Source organism: Anabrus simplex, chromosome 3 (assembly GCF_040414725.1).
Source record: "Anabrus simplex isolate iqAnaSimp1 chromosome 3, ASM4041472v1, whole genome shotgun sequence".
Classification (NCBI taxonomy): Eukaryota; Metazoa; Arthropoda; class Insecta; order Orthoptera; family Tettigoniidae; genus Anabrus; species Anabrus simplex.
In genome coordinates this window covers 133,351,715-133,366,628 of record NC_090267.1, presented here as the reverse complement: position 1 = coordinate 133,366,628, position 14,914 = coordinate 133,351,715, and the positions used below count along the sequence as shown (strand labels likewise).

The 14,914-nt window shown below is 38.3% G+C and overlaps 1 protein-coding gene across 1 annotated transcript in view; it reads right to left on the bottom strand.

Annotated features, from left to right (window-relative positions):
- Positions 1–14,914, bottom strand: part of LOC136866067 (myosin light chain kinase, smooth muscle) — a 230,549-nt gene that overhangs the window by 21,828 nt on the left and 193,807 nt on the right. The window contains exons 6-7 of the mRNA XM_067142712.2: positions 7,992–8,191; positions 5,366–5,518 (exon numbers count right to left, since the gene is read on the bottom strand). Of these exons, the coding sequence (XP_066998813.1) occupies positions 5,366–5,518; positions 7,992–8,191 (353 nt within the window). The remainder of the gene's footprint in view (positions 1–5,365; positions 5,519–7,991; positions 8,192–14,914) is intronic.

Below are 14,914 nucleotides of genomic sequence, written 5' to 3'. Positions count from 1 at the left end.
GGGAGATAGAAAGACAAAGGGAAAAGTTTCAAGAGAATCTGAAGAAAGAAATTCCCAAAGATGACTTGAACAGTGTGGAAGAGGAATAGACATGTTTCAGAAATGGATTTGTAAAGTGTGCAGTAAACACCTGTGGAAGACTATCAGGGAGGAAAAAGGAAAAGGAGACTCCTTGGTAGAACAGCAGGGTAAAAGAAGCAGTTAAAGAGAAACAAATGGTTTGGAGGAAGTGGATAGGCAGCAATAGTACAGAGAATTGGCAGAAATATAAAGAAGCCAAAAAAGTATGTAAGAAAATAGTACAAGAAGAGAAACAGAAGAGCTGGGAAAGTTTCACAGAAACTTTACAGGAGGATATAAATGGAAGTAAAAAGGTGTTGTATGGTTTAGTGAAGAATAGTTTACGAAATAGGACAAAAACTGAAACAGGGTAGATATTGATGCAAAGAGATGACATACTTAAAAGATGGGAAGAATACTTCTCAGAATTGCTTAATATTAAATACAGTGAACTGGTAGATGAGCAGGAGCAAGAAGAAACAATGGGGAAAGAAGAAGAACAAGAAAAGGAGATATCGATGTTAGAAATAGAGGAAGCCATACAAAAGATGAAGAGCAGTAAAGCAGCAGGAGTGGATGAGGTAACTACAGAAATGATAAAAGCAGCAGGAGCAATATGGCTACAGTGGCTGTATAGATTATTTGGAATAATCTGGAGGAAGAAAGAGATCCCAGAAGAGTGGGGAAAGGATGTAATTATCCCAATATTTAGAAAAGGTGATAAAAAGGAATGCAATAACTATAGAGGGAATACCCTTATTGCCCATGTACCGTACCTATGATATTTGAAAGAGTATTGGAAGGAGGAGTGAGGAGGAAGCTAGAAGGAGAAATGGAAGAAGAACAGTATGGTTTTAGGAAAGACAGATCAACGTTTGACCTGATCTTTACATTAAGACATATTATGTTGGAAAAACGATGGAAGCTTGGAAAAGACATAGTGTCATTAGCTTATGACAGTGCACCCAGACAGTTGGTATGGGACACATTAAAGAAAAAACAAGTTAACAGAGTGGAATTGCAAATGATAAAAGCTATGTACAAAAATTGTGTTAATATTGTGAAGACTACTATAGGAAAAACAAAATGGTTTAAAGTTGAAACTGGTCTCTGACAGGGAAATATACTATCCCCCAGACTATTCATCATAGTCATGGATGAAATTCATAAGAACATTAAACAAAGATTGGGAAGACAGGCAACAAAAGCCGTGTTGTTTGCAGATGATATAGTGATATGGGGTGAGGATGAAACGGAAGTGCAAAAACAAGTAAATGTATGGAATCAAGAGATAGAAAAATTGGGATTAAAGTAAGTACAGTGAAAAGTAAATCAATAGTGATGACAAGGGGAAGGAAGGAAGAAAGAGGAAAGATAAAACTGAATGGTAAAATTCTGGAAGTGGTTAAAAGTTTCAAGTACTTGGGAAGTATGATCACAGAAGATGGAAAGATTACCAAGGAAATTGGAAAAAGAATACTACAAGCAAACAGCTTCTACCAGAGTGTAAGGGATATTTTGTGGAATCAAGATGTCCTGAAGAAATGTAAGAATGTATTATATTCAACCTATTATGAACCCATACTAACCTATGCAGCTGGATTGTGGACTACAACAAAACAATAAGAGAGTAGAATACAGGCAGCGGAGTTGAAATTCCTAAGAGGTATCCAGGGCAAGACCATAAATGAAGAGAAATGAAGAGATAAGGAAAAGGACAGGAATCTTGAAACTTCAAGACAGGATAGAAACAACAAAGCTAAAGTGGTATGGGTATATGATGAGAATGAGAGAAGAGAGCATGCCAAAAAAGCTTTTACTTAGAAGTTAACAGGAAAGAGACCATGAGGAAGATCCTGAAAGAGGTGGACAGATTCAGTGTGAGAGTGCATAGAGAAGAGGGGAGGAAAACCAGAAGATGTACTTAAAAAAAGGAGAAGAGAGGTGGAGAGACAGGCAGCGATGGAGGTCCTTGATTCACAACCCAATCCGGGAAGCTGGAAATGGAAAATGAAGAAGATGGTGATGTAAAAATGTAGTGAAAAAACAGTGAAATATGTTGTAAATTATGTAAAATCAGAAGAATATGTAATATCACATATTTACTACCAATTTATTTATTTTACTAGTTACAACATTCAGAACACATTCATTCTCTAAATTCTGTAGCACAGTGAACAATTATGTATTTTTCTCTGTTCTTAGGGGTCAGTGAAAGATTTATGTTGCTCAGAATGTTCTTACATACGTTACATCTTTCTACGTCACATAACATAGCTGGGGAAAATTTTAGGAGAGGAATTTTTCCTAGAGATGTCTTTAGGTGATCAACTTCATCTCCTTTTAGAATATGGCACACACTGTGAAATATTGAATACCTAGAGTTTCTCTTCACCACTGTTTGCAATTCATTCAGTAAGCCTGCACCAATCGCTCTGTGTACAACTCTTATTTTTTCAATATCATCCTCTATGAAAGCATCAGAATTTTGCAGAGGAAGTCCTGAAGTTCCTAGACATTTGATGTTTTCTGGAAGCAGCTGAAGTTGCCCCTGATGTAGGCAATTGAGGAGAATACTTTGGAATCACTAAAGGCACTCTGAGATTCAACTGCTTCCTGCAACTATTTGACTGAAACAGAAATCTATGTGTTGAGATGAAAAATTATGAAAAGTTGGGTGAACTTTGCCTCTGGGCATCCCCGTGGCTAGAGGTGGCTAGTCTCATTAAAAATCCATTAGTTACTATCCAAATATGAATGAAAGATGTAGAGATAAGCATAAAATATATATATTAATTAAAGTGAGAAAGGAATGTGTCTTCTGCAATTAAATCTGTGGTAATATTAATAATTTTGCGAGGCTATTTCTAGCCGGGTGCAACCCTTGTAAGGCAGACTCCGATGAGGGTGGGTGTCATCTGCCATGTGTAGATAATTGCGTGTTATTGTGGTGGAGAATAGTGTTATGTGTGGTATGTGAGTTGCAGGGATGTTGGGGGCAGCACAAACACCCAGCCCCTGAGCCATTGGAATTTACCAATGAAGGTCAAAATCCCTGACCCGGCCAAGAATCGAACCTGGGACCCTCTGAACCGAAGGCTAGTACGCTGACCATTCAGCCAACAAATTGGCCAAATCTGTGGTAAAACCCCATTATAGAGGTGTCTTTACCTGTAGTAGTGATCCTCCAGTCTTTCAAATACCTGTCGGTCATCTTAATTCACTTACAGTGCCAAGTGACAACTTCAAACTAACTTCAAACTTTGACACCATGCTAGTATGGCTGACACACAAGAGAATAACATTTAGCTAGCTTCACCTTCAGTTTCCAACATCCTCTTAAACTATTTCTATGAAATAGAAGAGTTGTAATTCAGCTGTATTCCTAGTAATTCAGACTTTACCATGTAAATTGTCTCCATTGATGTGTGTGTTCTAATGCCCTGGCACTTGGATATGAGTCCATTTGGACATAAGGTTGGGTGGTTTGAGATCTTCATTTATTTGTGCACACCGTCTTTGGTCAAGGAGTTAGTTACTCTTCGTCTCTGAGGTGAAAATCATTATGCGACAGGCATGGCACATTCTATATGTCCAGTGGTCGAGTGAAACCCCTGCTCTGTATATTCGTGTTGACATCAACACTCAGTTGTTCTCTGGAACCAGTGAAGAGGTTCAGTTTCTGGGCTGGTGGTGTGGGGCCATGAGACATAAGGAGGGTGTGCAAGGTGAGGAGCTATGAGGAGCAAGGAGAACATAGCTGAGTTATTGTTGGTGAGTGGACCCGCGATAGATGTAAATTACATCGAGCAGCACCGAAATGAGCTGAAGCACTTTCTCAGAGTGCTTGGTTAATATTTGCCATATGTGGTAGGTTTGAAAGGGATTTTAATTTCACAATTTTGTGATTCTGATGTAATTAACTGTAATGAAATATAATATTTTGGTAACTATGAGTTTGGTAGCATCTGTAGGCGTACGCAGCCTAAATTTTTGCAGTTAATGAAACTTTTAATTAGTAATACATGTTTGTTGAAAATTAAACAGGAAAATATGTCAAGATATAAATAACAGTAGTCTGCCTAACATGTTCTTGAAGAGTTACTCCTATACAAGCAACATCTTCAAAATCAGAGAGAAATAAATGAGCTCAATGTAATTGCACCTCATATTCTCTCTCTTTATTCCTCTTTGTTTTGGTAACTTCTTTGAGCTGCAGCTGTGTGCCTTGAAAGGAAATTCACATTACTAATCCATGGATGTTACTATTTTACATCTATGTAAATATCAAATAACATTAAATTTGAACATGTTATTTTTCAAAGCAGTGAACCCCCAGATGTTTCATCAATGCACTGCCACTATTATGCAAGTGTATATTTTTCTGTGTGCGCTGCGATGACTCCATGTTATGTGCTGTGTATTATGTTGATGATGATGATGATGATGAGGAGGAGGAGGAGGGAGGGTGAAACCTGGCGTTGGCACATAGCCTACTCCTGTCAAAGAACACCAAGGGGTCTACTGAAGGTTTAACCTCCACATCTGACAGATGAATCATCATCAGTAGTGTCACATTCCCTCACTCGTTATGAGTACTGCAGAGAGGTTAGGAAATGAAACCAGGTTTCTGGCATGCAATGTACTGACCACTCTCCTACCCTACTGATCAACATTCTGATGGTGAATTATTTTCCACTGCTGGAACACAAACCAGCTAACCACAGTGTCAGACCATAAAGACTTGATACCTTAACAATTATGGCCACCGGGTGGAGTTCTCCTTAGAAGCTATTTCAACATTAAAGTGTCTACCACTCTAGTAGAACAGGCTAAAGCACCTGTTCAGAGGTCTTGGGTTCATAAGTCAAAATGGTCATACAGTATTTTCAGCCTTTTTTTACCTTAGATAACTACTGCTTAAAGAGAAATTATCCTCTTAAAACGATTTCTATGAAATAGAAGAGTTGATCTGTTTTGTACCCTAACTATAGTTTGTACATTGGTCTGAAAGAAAGAAAGAAAGAAAGAAAGAAAGAAAGAAAGAAAGAAAGAAAGAAAGAAAGAAAGAAAGAAGGAAAGTAAATTTTGTAAGAGAAGGTGTTTGTGGATTGTTCTTAAAATCAAGCAAATAGCAATTTGTCTTTAGATTTCCTCTTTTAAATTGAACAATTATTGTTCTAAGGTAGCAAATGCTTAAGGAATTTTTAAAGTCCTGTTAGTTTGTCTAGAGGAGGAAGGCACAGCTACAACTACAAACAAAGTATTAGTTCTGCAAGCTGAAGTGTTAGTGCTAAACACATACTCTCTGTCCTTTAGTAGCAGCTTCTGAATGAAGTCTTTGGCATCTGTTGAGATCTCATTGAAAACTTCATCATCAAAGTCATATTTTGCTATAGTTACATTAGCCATTGTCTCAATATCTGTCTCACCCATGAAAGGTGACAATCCTGAGAGCCTGAAAAATAGAGAACAGTCATCAGATGAGGAAGAATAATGGAAATATGATTTATCTACAGGAAGACATTACATCAGTGGATTTCTAGCCTATTGCATAATACAGTACAATGGTAAAGTAAGGGTACAATGCACATTAAAAATCATATCAGTCTCATGAATACATCTAGAAACAAACAGTGTTTCTCACTAAAATTATATGAAGTGAATAATGAATTAAATTTAGTCCTAGATTACACAACTTATTGTACAGTCTCAAAAGATTATGAATGACCGAGCGAGTTTGCTATGGGGATCAAGACATGTAGCTGTTAGCTTGCATTTGGGAGATGGTAGATTCGAACCCCATTTTCGGCAGCTCTGAAGACAGTTTACCATGATCCCCTATTTCACATCAGACAAATGCTGGGGCTGTACCTGAATTAAGGCCATGGTCACTTCCTTCCCAGTTCTAGCCCTCTCCTATTCTGTCATGCTAAAAACCTGCCTGAGTTTATGCAACGTTAAACAACTAGCAAAAAATAAATAAATAAATATATATATTGTTACATGCTTATGTGATTGCTAGCTATCTGGAAGCCCCCTTCTGGATTTCCTGGAAAGGATGAGTGAGTCAAGCTAGGAGGCTCCAGGATGGTATGAGGGCACATGATGGCCTCTGCTTCTATTGTGCTTTCCGTCTGGTGACTCCATGGATTTTTCTGGAAAGCAAAACTAGAACATTCCTTTTCTGGCCACACCCCAAAATACTAGAAGTTCATCATAAGGTAACTTATATATAAGCAGGCTTACCGTGAACAGATTGTTGTTGTCGTTTAGTGGTTGGTGTTCATTTAGTTGTGTTGTTGTCTTACCGAGTGATATCTGTTAAGTAGTTCAGTGTGTGAAGAAGTCACGCAAGTTGATCGTGCACATTACTGGTATTGTCCGGATACAAGTCAAGCGTACAGCAGTTGTGTATTAGCCAACGGATGTAACCTTTTATTTGAAAAATTTCACATGCATTGATTGAGATTTGAATTACAGCTGCCTTAGTGAAAAGCCTATGACCATGCTACTCAGCTACCATGCCTCATGCCTGGAATGACATGGATACAGTAAAGAAGTTGTCTGCCTCTGTAGCGTAATGGTTAGTGTTATTAGCTGCCGTCCTCGGGGCCTGGGTTTAATTCCCGGTACTGCCAGAAATTTTAAAATGGCAGGAGGGCTGGTATGTGGTTAAAACGGTACATACAGCTCACCTCCAATGGGAGTAAGCCTGAAAAGAGCTGCACCACCTCGGGACGAGGACATGAATTTACTAGTAAAGAAGTTGAGAAATCTGGAAACAAGACTACTCTATCTGGACAAGCACAAGGACTTGGAGTTCATTCAACTAAAGTGAGTACCATATTAATACCTGATGGCAAATGTAACTTGACATATTGTAACTATTTTATCACACTTAACGCTGAGTTTGTGGATAGTAGATGTCTTCTCTTTCAATAAGCCTGCAAGGTCTATTCAGAGATGACAAGCTTTGCAAAGAAAAGTAGTTCACAGATGAGGAGAGATTAATTAAAAAGTTAAGGCCATGCTAACTTTCATCCAACTAGGCTTATGCTTTCTATTTTTACCTCTACTGAATTCTGATTAACTCTACATGCGATGCTGGGATGGGAGAGGGCTAGGACTAGAAAACGTAAATTTGTGTCCTCGTTCTGAGGTGCTGCAGCTCTTTTCAGGCACACCTCCAATGGAGGTGAGTTGCATGTGCCATTTTAAGCTACATTCCAACCCATGCCAATAATAAATTTCTGGCTGTACAGGGAATCGAACCTGGGAATCTGAGGATGGCAGCTAATAGCACTAACCATTACACTATGAAGTTAGTAGACTGGAAAGGAAGTGGCTATGCCCTTAAATAAGGTACAGTGCATTTATTAGGGCTGCAACAATGGGGTTTGATTCCACCATTTTGTGAATTCAAGCTCAAAGCTACTCATACCAGCTCTGTTCTAAGAGATAGTGGTCTCCTTCTTAACTGCAGACATTATGTATTACATCAGTCGTGCTGCAATAACCCTTTCTGACCCAGTGAGGAAAGCAATGGCAAACTACCTCACTCCTCGTCTTTCCTAGTACGCCTCATTTTGGTGCAGCCATTGGTTTTTGCGGTTTCCTTATAACAGCATAACCTTTGGTGGTGCTATTTGAGGATCCAATCAGCCTCTGGGCTGATGACCTAACAGACAGACAGTATTTCATCATCTCCCAGTCCAACTGTACAGAATGTATTATGAGAACATAACTCGTCTCTCCTCACAGTTGCTGCATGCTCAATCCCTCATCAGACAATATCACATACTACACAAAATCTTGAACTGTTGTTGGGTGATGTTCAGGATTTCTGAAGGACAGACTTTAGTAAAATTATTACAAACTTAAAACACAATAACCTTCTTTAATGCTAAAATCATGCAATATATACTTACAGCACATAGCATATAACTCCAACAGACCACATGTCTGTTCCAAAACCAATCTGGTCAAAATTAACAATTTCAGGAGCCACAAATTCTGGTGTGCCAAAGAGAACTTGTAATTTTTTTTGTGGATCATACTTCCTGGCTAATCCAAAGTCTATAATTTTTATTCTGTTTCCAGTTTTGGTGAGGCACAGTATGTTTTCAGGCTGTGAAATTAAAAGGAAATATTAATTAAAATACAATCTGAGTAAAGAAGAAATGGAATTAGACTTTCACCTCTTTTATAATGATGAAGAAATTACCTGGTAGGAGTACTTTCAACAACTTGTTGCATGCTTGTCCTTGACAAATGAAACATGGGACTCGAACACTTGATATTTTGCCTGTTATCAACATTGCAGTTAAAAAAGCAGATATTTATTATGTAGTTGTGTAGGGAATGTGATTTAAATTATGTATGTTATGTAAGGTTATGTGTTGGTAACTCAGGTGTATTATTCCTTGAAGAAATTGAGTCAATTCATCTACCTTGTTTTTTATTTTTTTAACTGCTAGCTGTGTGTGATTTGCAGTTGTCGGCAACAGTTTGCAATAAAAGATGTGTGTTATGAGCTAAAAATGAAGAGATATCAACAGACTATGGGCCCAGAGTGCCACAGTACATTTCAGACAATAAAAGATGAAATGGAGTAATGAGAAGCGAGTTGTGACCTTATTAACAGAAAAAAGGCGACCTTGTGTACTGGGGAAGAAACACTGAATAGGAATGTGGATAAGCTTACAGTGAAGAACTATTTTTCATGGGTATTGAAGGTGAAACAAGAACTGTTGTTGAAAGATGTGTGGGAATCAGTTATAGGGTATGAGGATACACCAGGTAGTCAATTGCTGCAGACAGAAACGAGACGAGTGCAAAACAATGTGATTGCATTAGCGGTTATTTTCAAATATGTGGGAGAAAATTTTGAAAGTGACATTGTAGATATTGAATCAGCGAACAAGTCATGGGAGAAACTGGATGAGTTGTACAATGACGTAGGACTAGTGAATGGCGCTATGACCCTGAAACAGTCAACTCATTTTGTGAAGCACAAGGACATGAATGTACAAGAATACTTCGCAAAAATAAATCAACTGTGGAGGAGAATGAGTAAAGCCAGATATGAGTTCACAGATCAATAAGTTACAGGAATGATCATTGGAAAACTTACAGAGAAATATGCAGGTTGTATACCTTCCTTGGAAGCTGATTTGGCGAAACTGACAATCTTGAAGGTGAAGGCCAGATTACTCACTGAGGAAAGCAGAAAGAAACTTCAGAAAAATGGAGGAAAGGCTTATGACACTGGAAAAAATGTGGAGGATGAAGCTCAAGCCATGGGTGTGCAACAGAAATGATATTTCAAGAAAGAAGACGTGGGATGAAGAAAACAGTATAGTTGCTACAATTGTAGTAAACAGGGACATGTATCTAAATATTGACGCAGTACCCAAAAGTGCTTCAATTGCGGTAAGTTGGGACATTATTCTAAAGTATGTCAAACAATAAAGAGTGACGAATCATCACAGGAGAGTAAATCAGTGAATGCAAGTGGAAACGTGGTAAGCTCGGAAATTATACATGTAGTAGATAAAGCAATGAGCATGAAAGTTTCAGTAGGAACTGAGAAAATTAGAGATTGACTGTTCGATTCATGTGCATCCCATACGTGTCCAACAGAGGAGATGCTTATAGAGATGTCAACAAATGTGACTGGGAATGCAGAAATAGGAGATAACAGTAAGCTGGATATTAGAGACAGCAGAAAGTTAGATCCCAGAACAGAGTCATGCGTTATGGTAGGGTACGAGGCAGGTACTAAAGGTGGATATAGATTATGGAGCCTTGAAAGGAAAAAAGTAATAGTGAGGAGAAGTGTGGTATTTGAGGAGCAGATATTTCCCTTTAAGGTGAAAGGTCCTGGAATTGATATTATAGAAAAGATAAATGTACCAAAGGCAGAGGGTGGTGAAACATACTTTGATATGTTGTGCATTGAAGATATAGAGATAAAATTAGGGACTGAATTAGACACAGGGGAGGATGGAGAGGAAACATTGGCTGTTGAGTCAATGACTGGAAAGGAACAACTAGAGGTTGAGTCTATAGTGATACAAGAGCCAGGGAATAATCTGAGAAGGTCAATAAGGCAGAGGAAAGGGAAGACTTGTGCAGATTGTAAGGCAGTGATGGAAGTTATACATGGGAATGTAATGGAACCTAGAACAGTTGAGGAAGCTATGTCAAGCCAAGAGTCTGATAACTGGATGGAAGCCATGAAAGTGGAGATCAATTGGATTAAGAAAGAAGGATGTTTGAGAAATTGTAAAAAGACCAGATAATATCAAGGTAATTTTTCTAAGTGGGTGTTTTCATTGAAATATGACAGTGAGGGTAGCATTCAGAAATATAAGGCCAGATTGGTTGCCCAAGATTTTAAGAGACAGATGAACCTTAGTTATGATGAAAGATTTCATCCTGTTATAAAGAGGAAAACAGTGAGATTGTTGATAGGCATTGCAGTATGTAAAGATTGGACTATAGAACATCTAGATGCAACTAGTGCTTACCTACTTAAATAGTGAAATCAGTTGTACTGTATACATGGAACAACCAGAATTGTTATTAGAAAAGGATGTCCAAAACTGTATGTAAATTGAAGAAAAAGTATCTATGGACTACCGAATTTGAGTAAAGACTGGAATGCTTGTGTTGATACTATAATAAGAAGGCTAGATTTTAAGAGATGTGTCAAAGAACCATGTGTGTATGTAAAGCAGAGTTGTATCATTGGTGTGTATGTTGATGATATAATTGTAATAGGTAACAAAGAAGTTGTTAAGATGATAAAAATAAGGTTGGCAGATGAGTTAGAGATTAAAGATCTAGGGAAAGCAGCAAACTTACTGTCAATAAAAACAGAACAAACAAAAGAAGGGGTTATGTTGAGTCAAAGTCTGTAGATAGACAAATTACTTGCTGATTTTTTCATGAGTAAGACTATTTTACCAAGCGGGTATACAACAGCTGAAAACGATGAGCAGGAATTTGGTTGTATCATCTATCGCAGTGCAGTAGGAAGTTTGCTATATTTGTCAAGTAATACTAGACCTGACATTGTGTTTGCGATAAGTAAAGTTAGCCAAAATTGTCATAAACCTAAGATTAGATATTGGAAAGAGGTGAAGCATATCATGAGATATCTATGTGATACCAGAGATTTAAAGTTATGTTTTAAAAATTGTGAAGAATCCGTACAAGTATTCTGTGATGCGGATTGGGAGGAGATACTGAGTCAAGGAGATCAGTGAGTGGGTATGTAACCACAGTGGCAGGGGGAGCAGTGTCTTGGTATAGTAAGAAACAGAATTGTATTGCTAGATCTACCATGGATGCTGAATACATGGCAATGGCAGAAGTATCTCAAGAAGTAACTTGGATGAAAGATTTGCTATTAGAGCTAGGGCTGGAAAGGTTTATGGATACACCTTGTAAAGTTTTTGCTGACAATGCAGCAGCAATTAAATTAAGCAAAAATGATCATGTGAGTGAAAGGTCAAAACATATTGACATCATGTATCATGTATGTAGAGAACTAGTAGAAAAGGAGTTCATTGAGTTTGTATATGTAGCATCAGAGAGAAATGCTGCAGACTTGTTCACAAAGAATTTATCAAGCAACAAGCTTTAGAGTTTCTGTAGGCTTATAGGATTGCAATTAAGGGATAATTGATTGAAGTATAGTCCTTTTTATTTTTTATTTTTTGAAAAAAATGGGGAGTGTTGGAATGCTGTGATTTTCTCATAAAAATAAATAATATCATACATATATATCTTGTGTTAGTTGTAAGAAATCTACATGAAGGTTGAGTCGATTGTTCTACCTTGTTTTTTAAAAATTCTTTGTACTGCTAGCTGTGTGCGATTTGCAGTTGTCGGCAATAGTTTGCAATAAAAGATTTCTGTGATGAAGCTGGTGTTTTTGTCATAAAATTTGTTTGCCTGAACTGGTGTTGTGAGCTAAAAATGAAGAGAGATCAACATGTTGAAACGGTTGACGACATACAAATTAGGATTTAAACCATTGAAGGATCATGGCCGAGCAGCTTTCCCAAATACAATTCATTTTCTTTTGTCACTGCCATCAGCATTTGTGCAAAAAGCTAGAGTAATCCTATCCTTGTCTTTCTTGGAACCTTTTACATGTGCAGAAGAAATTATCTTATCAGGCAGCATTCTGAAAAATAAACCACTTTCGTTGATATGGTAAACATTTTCCAACAGATATTCGTTGATTACATCACACAATCTTTTCCTTCCATTAGACACTATGTTGTCAACTACTTCACCTGTTTCACCTTGACTAGTGTACTGTGAAAGGCCATGTCCCAGTTTAAAAAGTGCCAGCCATCTGTTATTGTACTGAAAATCCTTTATCCTCATTTTGTCACCAACGTCTCTTGCTTTTTTGATAATTACCACATCACTCACTGTTAAATGATTTACATTAACCTGGTTTATCCTCAGAGTTAAGGCATCCTCTAGCTCTTCATGTTTTACAGGACTAAGGCGTGTTGCACTAGCAGAAGAATGTTCTTTAAGCCACTTTTCTTTTTTTATTCACAATGTTACTTATACACCTCTGACTAACAGTCTTTCCCCAAAGTAATGAAAAGTGGGATGTGATGACCTGCTGACTAGTCTTTGGAAACTGTTTACTGTACAGTAATCATGAACTTCATGTTTCTCTTGAAGAGACAAAACTGTTCTTTACATTTTAATTTGCAATGGTCCTGCAGTATGGCAACAACTGAATGAACACTGGACAGTAGAGTAGAATTCATGTCCATTGTTGCTAAAATAATGTGCGAAGAAACCTTCTATCCTCATGGACTATCTTTAAACCTTTACTGTTGCAACCCTTCACTAATTTTATTTCATAAATTAACCTGTAACCTCAACAGCAAACAGAAATTCAGAAAGTCTGAAGCTTGGAGCAGAAGGCTTACTCTACTGCCTGCAGTAGCAGAGGTGGTTCTGAGCACTGTATATCTGCCCTTGATAACCACTATTGTCAGTTCTGTAGCAATTCGAGGAAATTTCACTGATATAGATGTTGATTCCCATAGGGAATCTGAAATATTTGTCCTGAATGAGTAAATTTATAATACCAATATAAATGGTCCGTTATTGGACATTATAAATTTTCCAGCTAACTCATTCTTGGTTGCCAGCGTTTTGCCCTCGTGTGCTAGGGTGGGCTCATCAGTTGGTACCTAGCACACCTACCAATACGCTGGCTAGTGCATACCGTGGAGGCCACTGCGCAGGCTAACTGGAGCCACCGGCAGTGCCAATGCACTAAGAGACTTTGTCTCATTATCAAAAATTGATGTCTGCTTGGCCATCAGGGCAAAACGCTGGCAACCAAGAATGAGTTAGCTGGAAAATTTATAATGTCCAATAATGGACCATTTATATTGGTATTATAAATTTACTCATTCAGGACAAATATTTCAGATTCCCTATGGGAATCAACATCTATATCATCTGATGGCCAAGCAGGCATCAATTTTTGATAATGAGACAAAGTCTCTTAGTGCATTGGCACTGCCGGTAGCTCCAGTTAGCCTGCGCAGTGGCCTCCATGGTATGCACTAGCCAGCGTATTGGTAGGTGTGCTAGGTACCAACTGATGAGCCCACCCTAGCACACGAGGGCGAAACGCTGGCAACCAAGAATGAGTTAGCTGGAAAATTTATAATGTCCAATAACGGACCATTTATATTGGTATTAGAAATTTCACTGGTCATATTTTGTAACATTTACATGACGTACCCTTACTATATGTTGGCAGTAAGTGAATAGCCATAGTAACAAGGTTTTTCATGAACTTAGCATACAAGCAGATCTGTTTGCACATACTTCTTGGCACAATGCGAGGGTGGCATATTAACAGAGGGCACTGTGTCAGGGGTTGACTGTAATAATAATAATAATAATAATAATAATAATAATAATAATAATAATAATAATAATAATAATAATAATAATACCCAGTCAGCTTTCGTGGGGGTCAGGCACCGCAACCCCGACATGGCGTGTCCCATATGGCTGATAGGGGATGTTCCTGTAGATATGCAGGACAGGTGTGAATAAGGCCAAGCCAAATAAGCACCCGCGGATCAACTGAGGCAAAAAAAGGACTGCAGTCAACGTTCTCGATGGCGGAAGAGGATAATTCCCAACGGCTGAGAGAGCAGAAGAACTGGCTCTTCAGCTTACAACCAAAGTTCTAAAAACGGACTCCTAATTAATTGTAAATGATAATTTAGCTGGAAGACACCAAGAGGCACCTCTCGATCTTAACCATCGAGTTGTAACCTTGTGATCATACCAGTATGATCACCCCCTGCATGTATCTTCAACTTGCAACATTGGCATGGTGGATAACACGTTATCACAGCAACTACCCCAGGCTCTGGACACACCTAGTCCGGTTTCTCCCGATCATCGGATTCTGGGGGATCGGGAGCATCATGCAGAGAAGAGTCGGAGCTTCTCAAAATCTCTTCGTCCCAAGAAAAAAGACCTTCTTAGGTACAATTAATGTCAACACCCTACTGAAAACAGGCAAGCTTAAACAGCTAACGGACACCCTGGATAAGTTCGATATTCAAATCATAGCACTCCAGGAAACGCGTTACCAGGATGAAAACCATTTTGACTCTGAAGAGTACAGGATATTTAAGGGTAAACCTGCCATAAGAATCCATGGGAACTTAACACAACTTGGAACAGCTTTTGCAGTATGAAAAACTATCATTTCTGTACTTGACTTTACATCCCCATCTGAAAGAATCTCAGTACTTACTGTGAAATCTGGCAA